The following is a 19,183-nucleotide window of genomic DNA, read 5'->3' on the forward strand; positions in this document are numbered from 1 at the left end:
GGGCGTGGAGAAAGCAAAGGCTGTTATTCATGGAGACCATTCATTATCGTTTGACTAACTGCGGTGGTATTCGGATGCTGTGATGCATTACAATCCGGGGAGTTATGTCAATATTGACTATGATACGAGTAGTCAACAGTTTTGTCATTTTTTTGTGTCATTCGTTGCGTGTATTTCTGGGTTCAATTCTTGTCGGCCTTTATTATTCCTCGATAGAACATTCTTCAAAGGAAAGTACAAAGGTCAGCTACTTGCAGCACCGGTGAAAGATGGAAACAATGGTTAGTAATTTTTTTAGTTGTCTATTTGTAAATATTCACATTGAGCAGCATAGTCTGGACATATGACAGACGATCACACAGTGTGTTCCACATTTATACTGGTGTCAATGTTTACATTAATACACATTGATGTGCACAACAAAATAGTCAGTGATTGAGAAATTATGAGTAATGTAAACATTCACAGTAGTATACACTGATGCGAATGTTCACACTTGCGTCTGCTAATGACAATAATGGGTACATTCACATTATTATACACTGATGTGAATGTTCACATCAGTGTCTACTAATATCAGTTTATCCATTATTGAGCAGTACTGTGAATGTTCACATCATCAATGACTTCAACAATCAACAATGACATTATTAATGGACGTAAATGTGAATGTTGACATCATTGATGTTTATGAACCCAAATCCAAAAACAACAATAGTAACAGGGCAATGTAGATATAAACATCCACATTACATGTTTGCTTTATATTGTTTTCTATTCACTTTGGAATATTGTGAACAGTTGTGTAATGGTGTTGTGTTGTAGGTCTATTTCGTATTGCATTTGCAATTGTTGATTCAGAGACCACGGCCAATTGGTCGTGGTTCTTGCACGAACTTGGGAAGGTTGTTGATGGTAAACGCCAGATTACTTTTATTTCGGATCGTAATCTTGGTTTGTTAGAAGCTATGCCAAAGGTGTTCCCATCAGCTCACCACGGTTATTGCTTGCAACACTTGAAGAGCAATTTAAGAGACCGGATGAAAGGAATTGATAATGGATTTAGGGATCACCTAGTTAGTAGTTTGGGTGACTGTACTTACGAGCCAACTGTGGTAGGGTTCCATGAAAAGCTTGCGAAATTAAAAGATGAGGGTAAGCAACGAGCACATAATTTTTTCAAGGACTTGGCACCTGAGCACTGGGCAAATTCATACTTCAGGTAATAGTAGTTTTCTAATGTATTCCATTTGTCAAGTTTAGAATGGTAGCAATGTGAAGTTTCACTTATGTTTTGTGGCAATGTGAAATTTCATATTCAGTTTAGAAGAAATTAAATTTCGTATTGTACAATGTTTGTGATGTTGTGCAGGGGCATGCGTTTTGGGGAGATGACATCCAATGCGGCGGAGTCATTTAATAATTGGATTAAAGAAGCATGCAATCTTCCTATCACTCAAATGGTGGACACAATTCGTATGCAGTTGATGTGGCAAATGTCTGTACGGCGTGACCAAGCAAACAAATGAAATGAACTTATTTGTCCTACATTCAAAACAATCCTTATGGATTCGTTCAACGACAACAGGTCTTGGCAAGTTATCAAAGCAAATGAGGATGTGTTTGAAGTTCATTCGATACCATTTGTTACAGTTGACATTACAAGGCGTACATGTTCTTGCTTCAAATGGCAAATCAACGGATTCCCATGTGACCATGCTGTGATTGTTATTCAGAAGAGCCGTTACAATCTCAATGATTATGTGGAACATTACTTTCATGTAGAGACATATCGTGCAGCCTATTCGGGTGCCGTATTCCCGATACCATCGGTGGAAAAGCCACATTTTGATCCCACAGACTTCACTATATACCCGTCAACTGTGAAAAGACCACTCGGAAGGCCGAAAAAGAATAGGATCCCATCAAGGGGTGAGAAACTGAAGCAAATAAGGTACGGGAGATGTGATAAGTTGGGGAGCCATAATCGGAAATCATGTAGGAAGCCGATATAGAATGTACATTTTTCATTTCAACATTGTGTTTTACATTGGATTCTTATATTGATTTTTGAAATAAGATTGTGTTGTGTTAGCAAACATTGTGTTACAATAAGATTACGTTGTGTTGGCAAGCAGAATAATGGTTTGGCAAACTTAGTATTTCATTTGTGTTTTTTCTCTTTTTTTTTTTGGGTACAAAACTGATATTTTGTTAAAGTTTTAATGATGAATACATGATGTGGACATTCGCACTTACGTAAAAGAATCATATTATGTGAAAACTTGCACATGGGTTGAACTTTTTTACCTTATTGTTGTCAATGTTGACATGAATATAAACTGTGACGTGAACTTTCACATGCATAGAGATTGACATGGTGTGAACATTCATAACTGTTATGAATAAGGACAAATGTGAATATTCACACCTGTATATGTTATCCGTAATGACGTCATGTAGACAATGTGTACATTCCTGCACAAAATATGTGTATTACAGAAGAATCGAGTTCAAAAAATCACATCAATTTTGCTCATCACAACACAGCATTATAAATATCATAAGTGAATATGAACATTCACATCAGTGTGGTAACTGTGAACATTCACATCTGCAAAACATTAGTGCATATGAATATCATAAGTGAATGTTCACATTTGGCAGACAAGAATAACATTCGCAACTGTTATGAACAAGAACAAATGTGAATATTCACACATGTGTATGTGATCTGTAATGATGTCATATAGACATTCTTGCAGAAAATATGTGTACTACAGAACAATCGGGTTCAAACCATCGCATAAATTATGCTCATCACAACACAGCAGTATGAATATCATAAGTGAATATGAACATTCACATCAGTGTTACAACTATGAACATTCACATCTGTAAAACATTAGTGCATATGAATATCATAAGTGAATGTTCACATTTGGCAGAGAAGAATACCATTCACAACTGTTATGAATAATAACAAATGGGAATATACACACATGTGTATGTGATCTGTAATGATGTCATGTAGACCAAGTGTACATTCCGGCACAAAATATGTGTATTATAGAACAATCGGGTTCAAACAATCACATAGATTACACTCATAACAACACAGCAGTATGAATATCATAAGTAAATATGAACATTCACATTAGTGGTGCAACTGTGAACATTCACATCTGTAAAACATAACAACACCAAAGGTAGATCAAATTTCACAGGTGGCTTTTTCCCATTAATAGATGTTGTATCACTGTTTTACAATTAGTTGTTGTGTCAAAATGTCAAAGCATTTGATATTAACATTTATATCGAGTATTGGTTAGTTTGTAGGTGGACACCCCCCACCTATAGGTTTTAATGAAGCTCTGATTTCGTGTGATTCAAAAAACTATGTACTAACAAATCTTGTAGTCCACACCATTCTGAACTAGTGAGGCTGGCCACAATTTCTTCATGGAATATGTGCGCCCGCATGATGTAACATACTGCAGGTCCGCAGTCCACTCTGTAAATGCGAAATGGTTTTGATTAGCAGTTGACATGTATGTTTGCATAATGGTTATGGAGGATTTGTAAAAAATTTAGTGAGGCTTACGAGTCGTTGCCTTGCTGAGAACAAACATCAACTGATATGATTGGTTGTGACGGATATTGGCATGCTAACTTAGTGCATAGCGGTGATAACTCGCCAATAACGCGCACAACATGCTCGATGTACTTCCTATGTGTAGGGAATTTCAAATTAGGCACCAACAAACATATGTGTGTGTATAGTCATTTAACGCATGAGAACAAGTCATATTTGTGTTCAAAAAGAGCCACTTACAACTTCCTGTGCTTGGTCGATATGCGGGTCATGTATGCTTGTCCTTGGGCGCAATGAGTTGTAATGCCTCCACAAATTGTCTTTAGTATCATACACAAATATCGTCCAGTGGTACTCATGGTGCAATGGGAATAGTAGGTATTTCTTTCCTTGGTAGTTTTTGACCTGTGCATCAATGTGTTTACTCCTTTTGCGAGGATAGTACTCTCGTATCACTTTCTGTACACATTGGACAAATAATTAATGGGCTGTGAAGTTTCACATTCACATTAGAAAAAATGGAATGATAGATTTTACCAAACACATGCTCGTGAAGATGAATGACGCTTCATCTGAAGTTGGGTTGACCACCTCTTGTTGTTCATGTAATAGTTCGGCATATGCATCTATGAGCTGCACAAACATAGGGTCATATAATATTATTTGTGGTGGGTGAACAATGTGTGTCTGTGGCTGTGGGTGTGTGTGTGTATCTTTGTGGGTATATGCATGAAGAGCGAATCATCTTCGTAATGGCATACATTGTTGTGTATCGATTCCTTTTTGATAAGGTTGACGATGTCATCAAAATACACATGTGTAGCCTTCGAATCTCCTTTCCACACAAGCAGCCTGTGCATTTTGAACAAACCAATTTGAATATTTACATTGTATAGATCTGAACAAACCAAATAAATAAGCACAGTGATGAATATTGACAATTATGGAATGTGAATGTTAACATTAGGTGTTTGTACAGTCACTTACTCACCGCCTCCACTCTTTTGTAAATCTTGTACCTTTTGCTTGTCTTGTTTGGACATCTTGCTCCAGACTTTGAACTTGTTGGTCAAGGTTAATTTTTTTGGGTGCTTCGTTGGTGGGTGTTTCTCCACATCTTTAACCATTTCAACTATATGGGGCTGCTTTTGGCCAGGTAAGTCTAGGTACTGGAAGTCAGGCAAGCGATGTTCTTTTCGATCTTTTTCCTTTATACGCTTCACCCTAGAAGGTGGGCTGAGATTGTGTTGCATTGGGATAGGGGGTTGCTTCTGTGCCACAGCCTGTGTGACAATATGGACTGACTGGTCATCGTAAAGGTCTTGAAGAATTGTTTTCTCGCATTCTAAGTCGATGACCAGCTACGTTAAGCGTTTTATTTCTTCATCCTTCTGCTCTATGCACTTTTTTATTTCGGTATTCATGTTGGGTGGGCTTGACTGGTTGAACAATTTATGTTCAAGATCAGCTATGACTCTTGCCTTTAACTCCCATGAGAATTGAAGGTGTTTGTACTTTGCTTCTCATTGCCTTATGACGCCGAAGCTTTCTGATTTTCTTTGATAAGCACATCAATGAAATCAGGTTGGTTTGTGTTTGGTATGACAATAGCTCTGTCATCATGTGGGCTGCTAAACGGAATGTGAATGTCCTCATTACTGTCCTTTAGCTCCACCCCATCTCCAGAAAATTGAGAGTTGCTGCCATTGTGTTGTTCTTCCTTGATGTCAGATAGGTTGGGAGATGTTGTGGCTGGTTCATAAATTTCGGGCTCTACCTTCAATGTTTTACGCTTGAACTTTTGTAATTCTGTTGGGATTGCAAAGAGATCGCCGACATTAACCTGAAAATGAAATAATTATGTTACTTAACGTATATATTTGGGTGGTGTTATAATGTGAATGTTTTGATCAGTAGTTGAAGGCCCTACCTCATTAAAACCAAAATCAGCCAAAGAGGTGGTTTTCATCTTCTTTTGTAAAGCAGTCAGATCCCACTTGACACAGCGAGGAAAAACATTGGGCTTGTGAGGTTGTAGGATGGTTGTATGCTCACACAACCAATACTTCAATAAAACAACAAAGACATATGTTATTTAGCATTTGTATAGTAATCTCAACATATGTGAACATTAATAACAGTGGCACTGTTGTGAACATTCACAGTAGTATATTATAAGTGAATGTGAACATTCACATCAGTGGTTCAGATGTGAACATTCACATCTGTGAAACATAAGTGCCTATGGACATTCACATCAGTGGTACAGATGTGAATGTTAGCATTTGCATAGTAATCTCAACATATGTGCACATTAATAATAACAGTGGCACTATTGTGAACATTCACATTAGTATATTATGAGTGAATGGGAACATTCACATCAGTGGTTCAGATGTGAACATTCACATTTGTGAAACATAAGTGTCTATGGACATTCACATCAGTGGTATAGATGTGAATGTTCACAGTTGGCTTAGATGAACAACACTGAATGACATGTGAATGTTATTATTTGACAACATGGGTACTTACCATCAATAACATGACCCAGCCGATGACTTTTGCTGGCTTTTTCTCATTTTGGGAAATGGACGATGTCAACATTGTTCTAATTTGCTTGGCCTAATCATATTCTTGCATGCTTTCCAATGAGACCATATGTGCGTAGTAGCCCCATCCTATTGTCTCTCCGTTTGTTGAGAAAAAAAGTTTTTGGCAAGCATACATGCAAACTAGTCGGGCGATTTCTTCGTTGTCATCTTTCTTTTTGCCTTTCAATGCCTCGGTCAAAAGGGTGCGTATCCATTTTGAAGTCAACCGGCTAACATTTTTGCACCTTTTGTTTATAATGCCAGTCTTTGGTTTCGCACCATATGATATGTCCATCGGCTTGCTGCCACAGTCCACACCAAAAATCAGCTTCATGTCGCTGTCGTGTATGTGCATCTTTTTCTCCCCAATGTAGAAGGCATCTTTTGAAGCTTTGTACATTTGTAGGATATGCACAACAACATCATCGTACTTCATGCATTTGTCAAGGTCGATCTCATTGTTTCTCAATGCATCTAACAAATGCCAAAAAGGTGTTTGTTGCAGGCAGCCAAGCTGTGCTTGTGTGAATTTGGTGCTTTTCATTAATTTCACCAGTCCGGTCATGTTAGATCTGTAGTTCACATGCCACATGTCAACATTGCTGCTAGTATTTGCTTGTGGGCTGTCTTCCTTGACATGGTACTCATCTCTCTTTCTCTTTGAGGTTTTCTTTTGTGAAAGATCTATAAAATGGAGCATTTAAAAAAAATTAAGTAAATTAAGTCAAGACTCATGCGATTAGCATAGTGGAACAGATGTGAACATTCACAGCATTGTCACTGATGTGCATGTTCACAGTTATGTGCATGGGTGTGAATGACCAAAGTTTGTGTATGGATGTGAATATCCACATCTGTACATGGATGCGTATGTTGACCGTGTCAGCACAAACACAATGTACATATTGTGTGAGTGTGTAAAAAATAATGTATTTTTATACAACCATGAACAACATTGGAGAACATGTAGATGTTAACACAAACATATAAAATGATGTTGTAAACATTTACAGTCCTAATTTGTATGGCAATGCACATTCTTACTACAAGCATGCAATGCCAATCTTGTAAAACAGCCTCAAAATTGAAATACAATTTGAAACATAGGATAACAAAAGTGATATATTTCCTCTAAACACAGTGGTTAATATTCACAAACTGTCTAATTAATTTACACATGTAATGATTGTTCACAACATAATTATATATCACAACAACATCAAACACAAGGAACTTTAAATGTGAATGTTCACTACGACTAATAACGACAATTTGATAGAGGGAGGGAAGGATAGTGTCAATATTTGCAGAGACTGTATTTCATGCCACTTTCATGTAAAATAATGGAGAATTGAAGGTTCAACTTATTGGATCACCATTAACAATCAACAATACCAACAAGGCAAACATTCAGAAAATGGGGGAAAAAATCTAAATATCCCTATTCATTGGTCAACCATTTTCTATCCATGTGAATGTTCATAGCATAAAACAACACCACCAATGATATTTGATTATCCAAAAAATTTCAGTCAATGTGAATGTTTTCATCTTTCAACAACAACAACAACAACAACAACAGAATTGGCCAAACATTTTCAATCCATGTGAATGTTCACAGCATAAAACAACAACACCATTAATTCCTGATTACCCAAACATTTTCAATCAATGTGAATGTTCACATCTTTCAACAACAACAACAAAAACAGAATTGGCCAAAACATTTTCAATCCATGTAAATGTTCACAACATTGAACAACAACCAAATAACATCTGAAATAATTTGATTATCCAAATATTTTCAATCAATGTGAATGTTCACAGTTTTCAACAACAACAGAAACAATTTGGTTTGGCCAACATCTTTCCAAACCATTTGAATATTCACAGTTGTGAACACAATATAACGGCAACTGTAATATTTTTGACTTAAAAAATCAATATAATTAGGGATTACGATTGAGGGTTCAAATTGAAGGTTAGAGTATGAACAATATGGACTCCTATATATTGTATGCATAGAAACAGCGGATATTTGTAAAAGTTCACAATGTTATTTGTTGATAAAGATATTTAGGGTTTAAATACACGAATGAGTAGAATGCTTACGTTTTTTGCCCATTCCGAAAGTGATTTTTACGAAGCTAGACCTTATGGATGTTCAGCAATGGTGAATCCACGATTTCAGTGACCGACGACATAGGGACAACGAAGAAGATGATGAGACAATGTGACGGTGAAACGAAGACAGTCTTCTAGAATGTAGAGATAGAGATACTATGCGTGATTTCCTGCACAAGAATAGAGAGGGGAAGAGAGATGATTATTAGATTCAAAGAGAGAGAGAGAGGGGCGTGTTTGTTTGAGGGTTTTTTTGGTCTTTTCGTATAAAATGGACCTAATGGAATATTATAAAACACTATGGGTCTTATGAAATAATACTCTTAAATAATAGATTTACTGAAAAAGTACCCATTAGAATAATTGACACAAATTTAAAATTAATGACAAAAAATCAAAATAATCAAAATTACAAGAACAAAAATGACACAAGGGACAAATGCTTATTTTGGGAACTTGACTAAAAACTATCTTTTTTACTTTAGTTTTTTTTTTTTTTTTTTTTGGTTACATCACATTTCAATTTTGTTTACACATTTTTCCAAAAGGGTCAAAAAAGTTCATATTTTTTAACATACTTTCTAAAATAAGCCAAAATACAAGGACCACTATATAATTTGACCTAAATGTTTTCCATATTTTTTTGCCATTTTAGAAATAAAAAATTTAATATAATTATGTCAACAATCACCTAAGTTAACTCATCGAAAATTCGAGGGAGATCAAGGTAATTTGCCCTAAAAATTAATGTAAGGCGAGAATTTTTATTTTATACGCTAATAGAAACTCCCAAGAGGCCAACTCTTGTTCTTGGCATTTGTCAAGCCGAGCAGGCTTGCAAGCCTAGCAAGCAAATCTTCTATCTTAGCCCACCTCGCTCGATCTTTCACGTTCCATCTCTCACCCCCTTGTCTCTCTCACATCACATCTCGCATCAATCTCCCTCACCTCATGCAAACCCAAGGTAATTGATCAATGAATTCAGCGAAAATTTTACTTGCCCACATAGGAATTTGTGTAATTTGTTCTTTTAATTGTTCTATTTTTGAGAAATTGATTTGTTTTTGAATTTTTCAGTGGCTATAATCAAATGAATTCTACAGTGTTTGATTGTTCTGCAAAATTTGATTTTGTTTTGCGCGATAGGTGGTTTTGAAAAGGGTTTGCAGAGAGGGATGAATTGACTGTGATGCAGTTACTTCATCGTCTATCCGGTTCACAGTATAAGATCCAGTTACAATCCGGCTGTAATTTTGATTTTGCGTGAGGAATTTTTGATGGTATTGAAGGGTCTTCTGTAAATTAGAAGAGGACCCTTCTGATTTGAATTTTCAAGTTTTCGATATCGGTTCCTTTTCTCGCAAAATTGTTCAGTGAATTGATATCTGGGTTGTATTCAGTTCCTGTTGTTGTTGTTACTTTTTCCACATCATGCCAGCCTTGCAGAAGCTTTATAATGCTTGTAAAGGATCACTTTCTCCGGATGGTCCCATATCTGAAGAAGCGCTCGAAAAAGTTCGCGTGCTGCTAGGTAGGGAGGGATAATCTTTATTTGCCTCTTATATAGGTTCAATAACTTTAGCAATCGGTATTTGAATGAGTATTAATTTCGATTTGATTATTTATGAATTTATTGGTTTGGTTGTTATGTTGTGTTGCCTTAAATTGGTTGAATTTGAACCACGAATTGAATAGATTTTGCATATGAGCATGGGTTTAGCATAAGAATGATATTCATTTTGACACAATTTGCTCAGTTTATTGTTTATTGGATATGCAGGAGATGATGGATGAGGAATATCTACAATATCACATGTTAATGCCTATTTTATGATTGTATTTGTTGAATAGAATTACCTCTGATCTAATATGTTTAACTCAAGAAGATAATGGTTTTGTTTTCTTTAGACTAACTTTTCCACATGCCCTCGAGTTTGTTAAACGTAGTGTTGTCAGAATTTACAAGTATTTTAGCAATATGTGTCTTCATTGCATGATCCAAAATGATCCAAAACTTTGCAAACTATCATACTTGAGTGCTAAATGAGTTGAACGCCCAAATTTTCTTCTCCTTTTCTGCCTTGTGGTTCCTTTGTAGAAGTAGCAAAAAAAATATATTGAATCAAAACCTAGTAAGATGTATTTTTTTGGTGACAACCATCACATACCAAAATATCACCAGGAATAGTAGGGAAGTGGATTTGTGTGATCGAATGGTATTAGAATATCAAACAAGCTTCCAGCAGTCAATAAAAACTTGTGTTTATTTATTATTATATATATATGTTGTAAGCTAATGTGTTGTGTATTGTATTCTATCAATTAGACAGGAAGCTGGTTTTTTGTTAAAATTTACGGCTACAATAGAACTCCCATTTAAGCATTGACAAACCTTCATATGCTCAGTCTTAGTTGCCATGACTTTCTTACCTTGTCTTTTCAGTGGTGCTGGTTATCAATTTGATGCTATTGTTGTAGGCCATTTGTTCCAGTTTTCGATTCAAATTCTAGTGCCATTTTCCTTTTTGTTTGTCTGCGGTTGTGTACTTGCTCACATGTATGGGCTTGTATGTGTCGTAGAAAAATTAAAACGTTCTATAATATTATATTATTTCTTTTACTTGGTATCTCTATATCTCCTACTCTTGTTCGATCAACTAACAGATTGTTCTGATCCACAAGCAACATTTTGTTGTGTTTCATTATTTCCAATTGAACCCACAACATTCTTTGGCGTTACATTTGCTATATTTTGGTTTCCCTGAGTATTTTTTCTGTTATTAGTTTGTTAGCTAGTTAGGTATTTTTTTTTAAATTTTTTTGGTGCAAATCATTTCAAGTCATAGATAGCTCACTTGTTCCCAGTGTCTAGTGTGGTCTGAAATGTTATTTTGCTCTCTTTAGGTGTTTAAAATGCTTGTTTGGCAGTTTCCGTCTCCATGGTGAAGAATTCCTATGAAATTCCCCTGGGAAATTTGAGGCAATAATGCAAATTTCACTGCAAATTGAGCACCTTACTCGTTTAGTGAGTGAGTGCCTTTTGGTGGATGCAGGTCCACTCAAAATCAAATACAATATGAGTAGTAGACATAAGAAGTTGGTGTATGTGAGTGATGAAGAATATGACCATAAAAAAGTTTCCCAAAATAGAGGGTGTGAGAGTGCTAGGGTAGGTGATACATTCCCTGAGTTGATGGGAATTGGGTCTAGGGTATCAGCTGATGTAATTGTGTTTAGGGGTCATAAACAATTTGATAAATCCTTTGATTGATTTAGATGCCCCATACCAATTCTTTGACTGGAAACACATGCAAGATGATTAGAAAGTCGAAGTTTGTCAGACTGAAATTTGAGGGGCATGCTCTTTTGGGGTGGAAATGATAATAGTCCATTAAGACAAAGAAAAGTTAGGTTAAGGGATCTAGGTGGAAACCTAGAAAATTTTTCTCGGAGTGGCCATAGCATATTCACTCATGAATATATCTATACATATACATAGAGTGTTTGATTGTTGATATGCCCTGTAATGCTTTGAAAAGGAATTTTAAGCAAAGCTAAGTATTTTGGTGAAACTAAGTTATAAGAAGAAATCATTTTATTAAAAACAATTAGAATATATAGAATCAATTTTGTATCATTGAATTGCAATATAATATTAGTATTATAGCTAACCACAATTTTAATATTAACAGCCTTTCCATAACCAAAAAGTTTTTTTTTTTTTTAAAAAAAAATTATTTGCATATAGTTATGTACATGTATAAATGCTAAAACACTTGGTTACTAATAGGAAAAAGATTAAAAATGTAGTCAATAACAATTTTTATTAGTTATAAGGCTGTTACATAAATAAATAAACATAAAAATCAAAGTTTAGAGAGTAGGGATTGTTTTACTTAACTAGGGGGAAATCAAGCCCAAGGTTTAAATTTTGATAGATAAACTAACAGTTTTGCTAGAAATTATGGATTTAAGGAAAGATTTAGGCTTCATTTAGTATTGGCTTGAAGGCTTGTTGTTTGTGGCCTATTTTTGTCTTTAGTGGAATTTTTTTTGTTGAACATTCAATTTCCTTTTTACTTTTTAGACTAAAAGTCCTGAAAAGTGTAAAAAGTAAAATTGAATGTTTATTGAAAAATGTCACTAAAGACAGAGAGTACATTTAAGCCGTTACCAAATAAAGCCTTAATGCTAAAATTTTGAATTTTTGCTTTCTATTAGAAAGCTTTTAATCAGAAATCTAACTTTGAGGGGTTGGGTGGGGAAGGGTTTTTTGTTGAGGAAGTAAACATTATGAACATTACATAAATTATCAAAGGGGTGTACCAGGGTGGGTATAGCTGTTGGAGTTCCTCTCTAAATCCACCTTTGATAGGATCCATGGAATGGGGACTTAAAACAAAAAAGTTTTTTTCATTATATTATGATAAGATGGACCCAATGCACAAGACTCTTTCTTACAGCAGGGTTTGAGAGAGGTAATAGATAGGCAGTCTTTCACATACTTTTTGTGGAGAAGCAGACTTCCGTGAATTGAACCTGTGGCATAGCATTGAGTGGGATAGCACTCACCACAAAAAAGTGGGGGGGGGGAGACTATTTATGTACTATCTCTTCCAGAATTTGCTAAAAGTGTAACACTAGTTACGATCTTTCTTTCTTTCTTCTTCTTCTTCCATTTTTTTTTTTTTTTTTTTTGATGCGTTTTCAAAAGGTTTATTGCTTGCGGGCATAACAACAATCTCTTGGATGAATTTGTGGAAGGGTTGTGCATACTCCAAGCATATATATATATATATATATATATTTATTTATAGAATTGCACTTTACTAATACTCCCTCTGTCCTTAAATAATAGTCCCTTTTAGGGAATTTAACTTTTTTTGATAATACAATTATTGCACTTTAAAAATATTAATTTTTCAAAATTACCCTTTGATAGTACATTTTTTTTTTTTTTTTGAGAATATCAATTATCATGATTGTACTTTGTGTTGTTAATGAATTTAAAAGAAGGGCAAACTAGGAAATTGATATTATTTTAGTCCTTGATTTTTGAAGAGGGACTAATATTTTGGGACAATAAAAAATGAAATAAAGGACTAACATTTTGGGACGGAGAGAGTAGTTATATTCTCCATGAGTTGGTACACGTGGATAATACTTATTTCTATGCATTCAAAATGGAGACTAAATGCAAGAAATTGATAATCTGAAGAATGCTTATTTCCATCCAGTTTAGATGGGAGAACACAAGTGGAATGTAGAGTGTCCAATGATGTTTAAGATATAACACCGCTTAAGTCCACCAAAGCTAACTAGAGTAAGTCAATAAAGGTAAGTGTATACTTGATGAAAATCATCTAAATTCATTTGTTTTCAAATATGACATAAATTGTTAGAATGTCATGGAAGAAATTTGTGCCTTAATCAAATAGGGAAAATGATTGAAATCTGGAGTCTAATCTTCTGTAATCCTGACTAAAGGAGGAGATTGAACACCATGTAGAAGATGTAGATGGTGATACGTATGGTCAACATCTTTGCAATCATTCTCTAATGATGGCTCCTACTGCTCTAGTAGATAATTGATGGTCGACACAAGGTCGCAGTTGCATGGGGAGGCTATGTGTAGTTATCCTTGGTAGTGTTCTATTGAAGACTCTCTCATGAGATGATTGACAATATTAGTTTGAAATCTAATAAATTGGTCTGAGCTATAGCATGGGTTAAGTATGGAGGAGAAGTTCTTGTTACTAGTCTCTCTCCAGTGGACCTAGTGCTAAATAATTCTTCTAGAGGGGTGTCACCTCTTGGTGTGTGCTTGGCTGTATGATCGAAAGACTAAATGCGATAGTGAAGAATACATACACCTTTAAAAAAAACAACTTCCCTTTGTTTGTTTTGTTTTCATTTTTTTAGTAGGTAAAAGAATCTAGTAAAGTATCCAAAATGTACACTCAATAGAAGAATAGAAAAGCTATACAAAAAATGTACTTTTAGAATCCCTTGGCATTGCACAGGATGTGAATCCTGAAAGTGCTTCTAAGCTGCTGAAAGGTTCTCAATCTGATCTCCGCGTATTGAAAGCAGTACATAGCTGATAGAAATTTCTAAATAATTTTAAGTTGAAAAAGAGTTGGGATTCTATTTTAAGAAACTTAGATTGTTGTACGACAGCTTTAAGAAATTTAGAATAAGCTGCCTAAAATTGGATTTGTGGAGGGCTTAGTTTCTAGGGTATTAAAAAGGTGGAAGTAAATCCATACAGTTTGAAGAATGCTTAAGTTGGCGTTATGTTCATGTTAATACAACTTATAAAAAAGTTTATTTTAATACATCTGATATGCATACATCTGGTACATACCATAAAACAGAAAAGCTAAATGTTTATGTTCCTTAGGAGCAGGGTTTTCATCCTTTTTTACAAATTTTGTCTCTTTCCCCCTTTCTTTACTTCTTCCCCTTTGTTTCTCCTCTTCTGCTTTTCTTCTTTTTCTGTGTTCTATTTGGTCTAGAAATCATTCTGAGTCTTGTGCTTTCATTTCTTTTAATAAATTAAGTTGTTTTTATACTAAAAAAAAAGACTCCACTATTGGTAGGAGGCAATGAACTAAGTGAAGTCACCACATTGTTTCATTCTGCTGAATTTCTTACAACAAGAACCCCATTTAAATGAAGATTGGAGGAATGGAAGCAATAGACAACCAAGGTCGTGACAACGTGCTTGGTTTCAAAAATTTAAACTTAGGCAAGCACGGATTATATTCTCCTAGTGATTTTGTGAATGTAGGTTGGAAGTTGGACTATGTATGTGAGATGATCTATTTGACGACTTGTGACCGTGTTTCATCATCATATACTTTGGGTCTGATATGTTTAAATTGTCTGGGTATGTTAGTCAGATATTTGAATTTTTTCTCTAGTGCTTTATTCTTGAATTTTTAATTACTTGCCGTGGATCAAGGTAACTATATTTAATACACGCTCTACTGTTGAGTGTTGTAAATGTCATGATTTATGTTGTTTATGTTTGCTGGCTTAAAAATTTGTATTGCAGTCCATCGAGTGTTATAATGGTGGCGCCACATGTGTGGAGTTTATTGGCCCCACTAGAATTTGGGAAAACCATGGAACGTATATAATATATTTAGGTAAAATTGATCCCTCTAGTAGCTTCTCCTTTGTGTGCTATATGGCTGCTTGTTGCTATTTTTACCTTGAAGCTTCCAAATTTTCACTCCAATGGTAAGGCATATGGCTTGCTATCTATTACTTATAGGCTATGAAGCACCGACACTTCAAAACAAGTGTCATATTCGTGTCGGACACACGGACAATTCGGGCGTATGGGACACATCACATGGCGTGTTTTTTTATTTAATTAATTTATTTTTAAGGGACACACCGGGGACACATTAGAGATATGCCAAGTTGTTTTTTCTCTCATTTTATTTAATGTTTTTCATGAATGTTGAATGTTTATTATTTTTTTTCTTAGATTTAAATACTTAATAGATTATTCATAAAAAAATATATAAACTATATGTAAGTGGTAATGAAAAGTGCTTTTGAAAAAAAAAGAATTAGAGTTAATTTTTGTTAATATTGATTGTTTGTGGATGTAATATTAATCTAGATAGCAAATAAAAATATATGAAAATGTATTTTATTGTCGTGTCCCCGCCGTGTCCAGGTTTGTGCCCCCATTTTTTTGAAATCGCCGTGTCCCGTGTCCGCATCTATATCCATGTCCGTGCTTCTTAGCCTATAGGTAACCATTGTGTCAAATATAGCACAAGGTTTACCTGTAGCTAAAATCTTTGTGTTTATAGCTTTTCTCTAGGAATGCACATAGGGCCCGTTTGTTTTCAGAGATAAAATGGAGGGGATTCATAGTGAGAGGATTAATAGTGAAGGGATTGATAGCGAGGGGATTAAGTAAAATTGTGTTTGTTTTGATGATAGTTGTTAGTGTAGAAATTGTTAAATTATTTTTATATAAAATAATAAAACAAATAAAAAAATATAAAAAATTAAACATTAATGTTTAAAAAAAAATTCCCTATATGTAAAAAAAAAAAAAAAAATTTCTAATCCCCTCGCTATTTTTCTAATACCACCTCCACCTCCTCCATCTCGATCCCCCTTCCAACCTCCATCTTAATCCCCTCCTCCATCCTAATCCCCTCCCCAACTCTACAAACAAACACGACACTAAATAACCCCACCTCCATCCTAATCCCCTCCCATTCATTACACCCCAAAACAAACGGGGCAATATAGCATTTAAATTTGACATTGGGTGAGGAAATTGAAAATTTTAAATTTGTACCATTGGAGCAACATTGCTAAAATAAAGCATTTTAACACTATTCTTTGCTAAATTATAGCAATAACTAGCTCTTTACCTATCCAACCATTGAAGATGCTCTAACTTTCAAAATTGATACCACTGCAATTAGCTTAGAGTATTTGAACGGCCTAAAAATATTTCAAGCCATCTCTATATTTGTCCAAGCCCCTATACAATCAACAATTAACTTCATTGAATATCTGAGACAATATGTATGGTTTTTCTGTGCCAGTTTGTATATACGTTAATTTTTCTATAGTTCCGTTCCAATTTTATATTATGTCCTTGATGGGATCTATAGTTGAAGAATCTATACAATTTATATATATACGTATTGCGTTATTGATTAATTTAGGGTTGTTTTTGGGTCTGTCTCTTCTTTAATTATTTTTCTAATATGTTATAGTACACCTCTTAACACTTATTTGTGTTGCAGGCAAAATCAAGCCCTCCGATGTTGGTCTTGAGCAAGAGGCACAGTTGGTACGTGCGTGGACAAATTCTTCACATGGACGTAATGGGAGTCTTCAGTCACTGCCAACAATCAAATACCTGCATTTACACGAGTGTGAAAGTTTCTCTGTAAGTGTAGTACTTAGGCATACATATCCGTTACAGTTCATTCTAATTACAACCATCAATGTGATTGATATGGAAATTTGCAAACTAAATCATGGAATCCATTGGTTTCTGAATTTTCTTGCAGATGGGAATATTCTGCATGCCACCTTCCTCTATTATACCTCTTCATAATCATCCTGGAATGACCGTGTTGAGCAAGCTTCTATATGGTACATTAAATGTAAAATCATTTGATTGGATTGATGTGCCTGGGCCTTCTGATCAATTGCAAGGTTTGCTCTTTTGGATATATATATATATATATATATTTCCGTATATTTAACTGGTTCTATGCTGCCTAAAAATGTTTGATTGATTTAAGGTTCACTAAAGTCCTTAGATAGAAAAACTTTAAATGCAATTCTTTTGATGGTCTAATACTTTAAATGCTAGTCTTTTCATGGTCTAAAACTTTAAATATAAGTCTTTTGATGGACTGACCCTCCAAAAAAAAAAAAGAAGAAAAAACACATAGTAAGGCCCCGTTTGGTAGCACTTGTAAATAAACTTTTTTAGTTTATTTGAGAGCATTTTGAATATTTGCACCAAAAAAAAAAGTCTCAACTTGTTTAACCAAACTGGTTCAACTTTTTTCACAGATTATGAAAAGCTGCATTTACATCTTATTTTAATTCTTTTATGCCAATAATCTAAAAGGCTATAATGAGAATGCTATATGAAGTTATGAATGTTTTCGGTAGCAGGTGCTAGACCTGCCAAGCTTGTTAGGAATGGGGAGATGAGGGCCCCTTCTGAGCCAACAATTCTGTATCCATCGTGTGGAGGCAACATTCACTCTTTCAAAGCCGCGACTCCGTGCGCTATCTTTGACATCCTGTCTCCACCTTACTCTTCTGAGGATGGAAGACACTGTACTTATTTCCGGAAGTCTCCAAGAGCAGATTTGCCAGGTAAGAGTTACTAGGGCACATTATTGGTTTGATAATTTTTAGTAAATGAGAATTCTCAGTTTTATGTTCTTGCTTTTATTCGTTCGTGTGTCGTTTTGTTATTTTCATTGAAGGTACTCTTGAATTGGATGGAGTGACCATGTCAGAAGTGACTTGGTTGGAAGAGTTCCAACCTCCAGACGACTTTGTGATTCGGAGAGGGCAATACAAGGGTCGTGTTATCAAAACTTGAGGTCTTTTTTTTTTTTTTCTTTTTCTTCTTCTTTTTCTTTTTGTATCCATCTTTTTAAAAATGAATTGAGCACTTCATTTGGGTAGTTTGAGTTAAATTCTGGAATTGAGTTGTCAATAGCCATGACAATAATAAGTTCTGTTGGCTAATATGAGTTAGGCATTTGACTTTGTATATAGTAAATACAGTTATCTAATGTAGTGACCTCAGTTTTTACACTTTGAACACCAACGAAATTTGGAAGAATCATGCCCGCTCTTGTTCTGTTCATGAGTATTTTTCTTTTTGATTGTACGACATTTTTTGTTTAAAAAAAAAAAAAAAAAAAAAAAAAGCCTTCATTTTGTTCAGCAAATTTCTTGTGTTCTGAATTTTTTTGGTTGCACCTCTGTTTATCTTGATTTCAGCTCAAGCTCTGTTTCTATGGGTTTGCTTAAGCTTTTGTTGGGCTCTCTCGCTCTCTCTCATTTTTTTTTAAATTTATAAAATAAAACAGGTGATGTATTGTCTGAGTCATATTATTGTGTTGTCTTTTATATATGGGAAAAGTTAGGGCCCCAACGCTTTTAAGTCCCAAGTGTTTCTTGTATAATGGTGGAGAGCCTAACTCCATGTTTGGATAAGTAGGTCTCCCTTTCTGCTCTATTGCTTATACATTCTTTGAGTGTAATTTTTATTATTATTATTATTATTATTATTATTATTTTCCTTTCATATTTTCCAGTCGCAATATCTCAAGGTGAAAAAGTT

The 19,183-nt window shown here is 34.8% G+C and overlaps 2 protein-coding genes across 4 annotated transcripts; both read left to right on the top strand.

The window, feature by feature from the left end:
• Positions 1–641: 641 nt before the first annotated feature.
• LOC145798138 (uncharacterized) lies at positions 642–2,015 on the top strand. The gene is made up of 5 exons (XM_082885618.1): positions 642–717; positions 826–999; positions 1,120–1,222; positions 1,373–1,498; positions 1,589–2,015. Exons 1-5 carry the CDS (start codon positions 642–644, stop codon positions 2,013–2,015), a joined length of 906 nt encoding a protein of 301 aa, XP_082741744.1.
• A 7,000-nt stretch (positions 2,016–9,015) lies between these two features.
• Positions 9,016–18,679, top strand: LOC114270853 (plant cysteine oxidase 4). 3 transcript variants are annotated; one of them, XM_028212483.2, is made up of 6 exons: positions 9,016–9,277; positions 9,460–9,844; positions 17,106–17,251; positions 17,376–17,523; positions 17,995–18,201; positions 18,315–18,679. In XM_028212483.2, the coding sequence occupies exons 2-6, from the start codon at positions 9,745–9,747 to the stop codon at positions 18,431–18,433; spliced, it is 720 nt and encodes a 239-aa protein (XP_028068284.1). In that variant the 5' UTR covers positions 9,016–9,277; positions 9,460–9,744; the 3' UTR covers positions 18,434–18,679. The 3 variants fall into 3 exon arrangements, with proteins under 3 accessions (XP_028068284.1, XP_028068285.1, XP_028068286.1); XM_028212484.2 differs by having other exon boundaries at positions 9,017–9,277; positions 9,391–9,844; XM_028212485.2 differs by lacking the exon at positions 9,460–9,844 and having other exon boundaries at positions 9,084–9,277.
• Positions 18,680–19,183: the final 504 nt, after the last annotated feature.

Source organism: Camellia sinensis, chromosome 8 (assembly GCF_055761805.1).
Source record: "Camellia sinensis isolate YWXY chromosome 8, ASM5576180v1, whole genome shotgun sequence".
NCBI classification, from domain to species: Eukaryota; Viridiplantae; Streptophyta; class Magnoliopsida; order Ericales; family Theaceae; genus Camellia; species Camellia sinensis.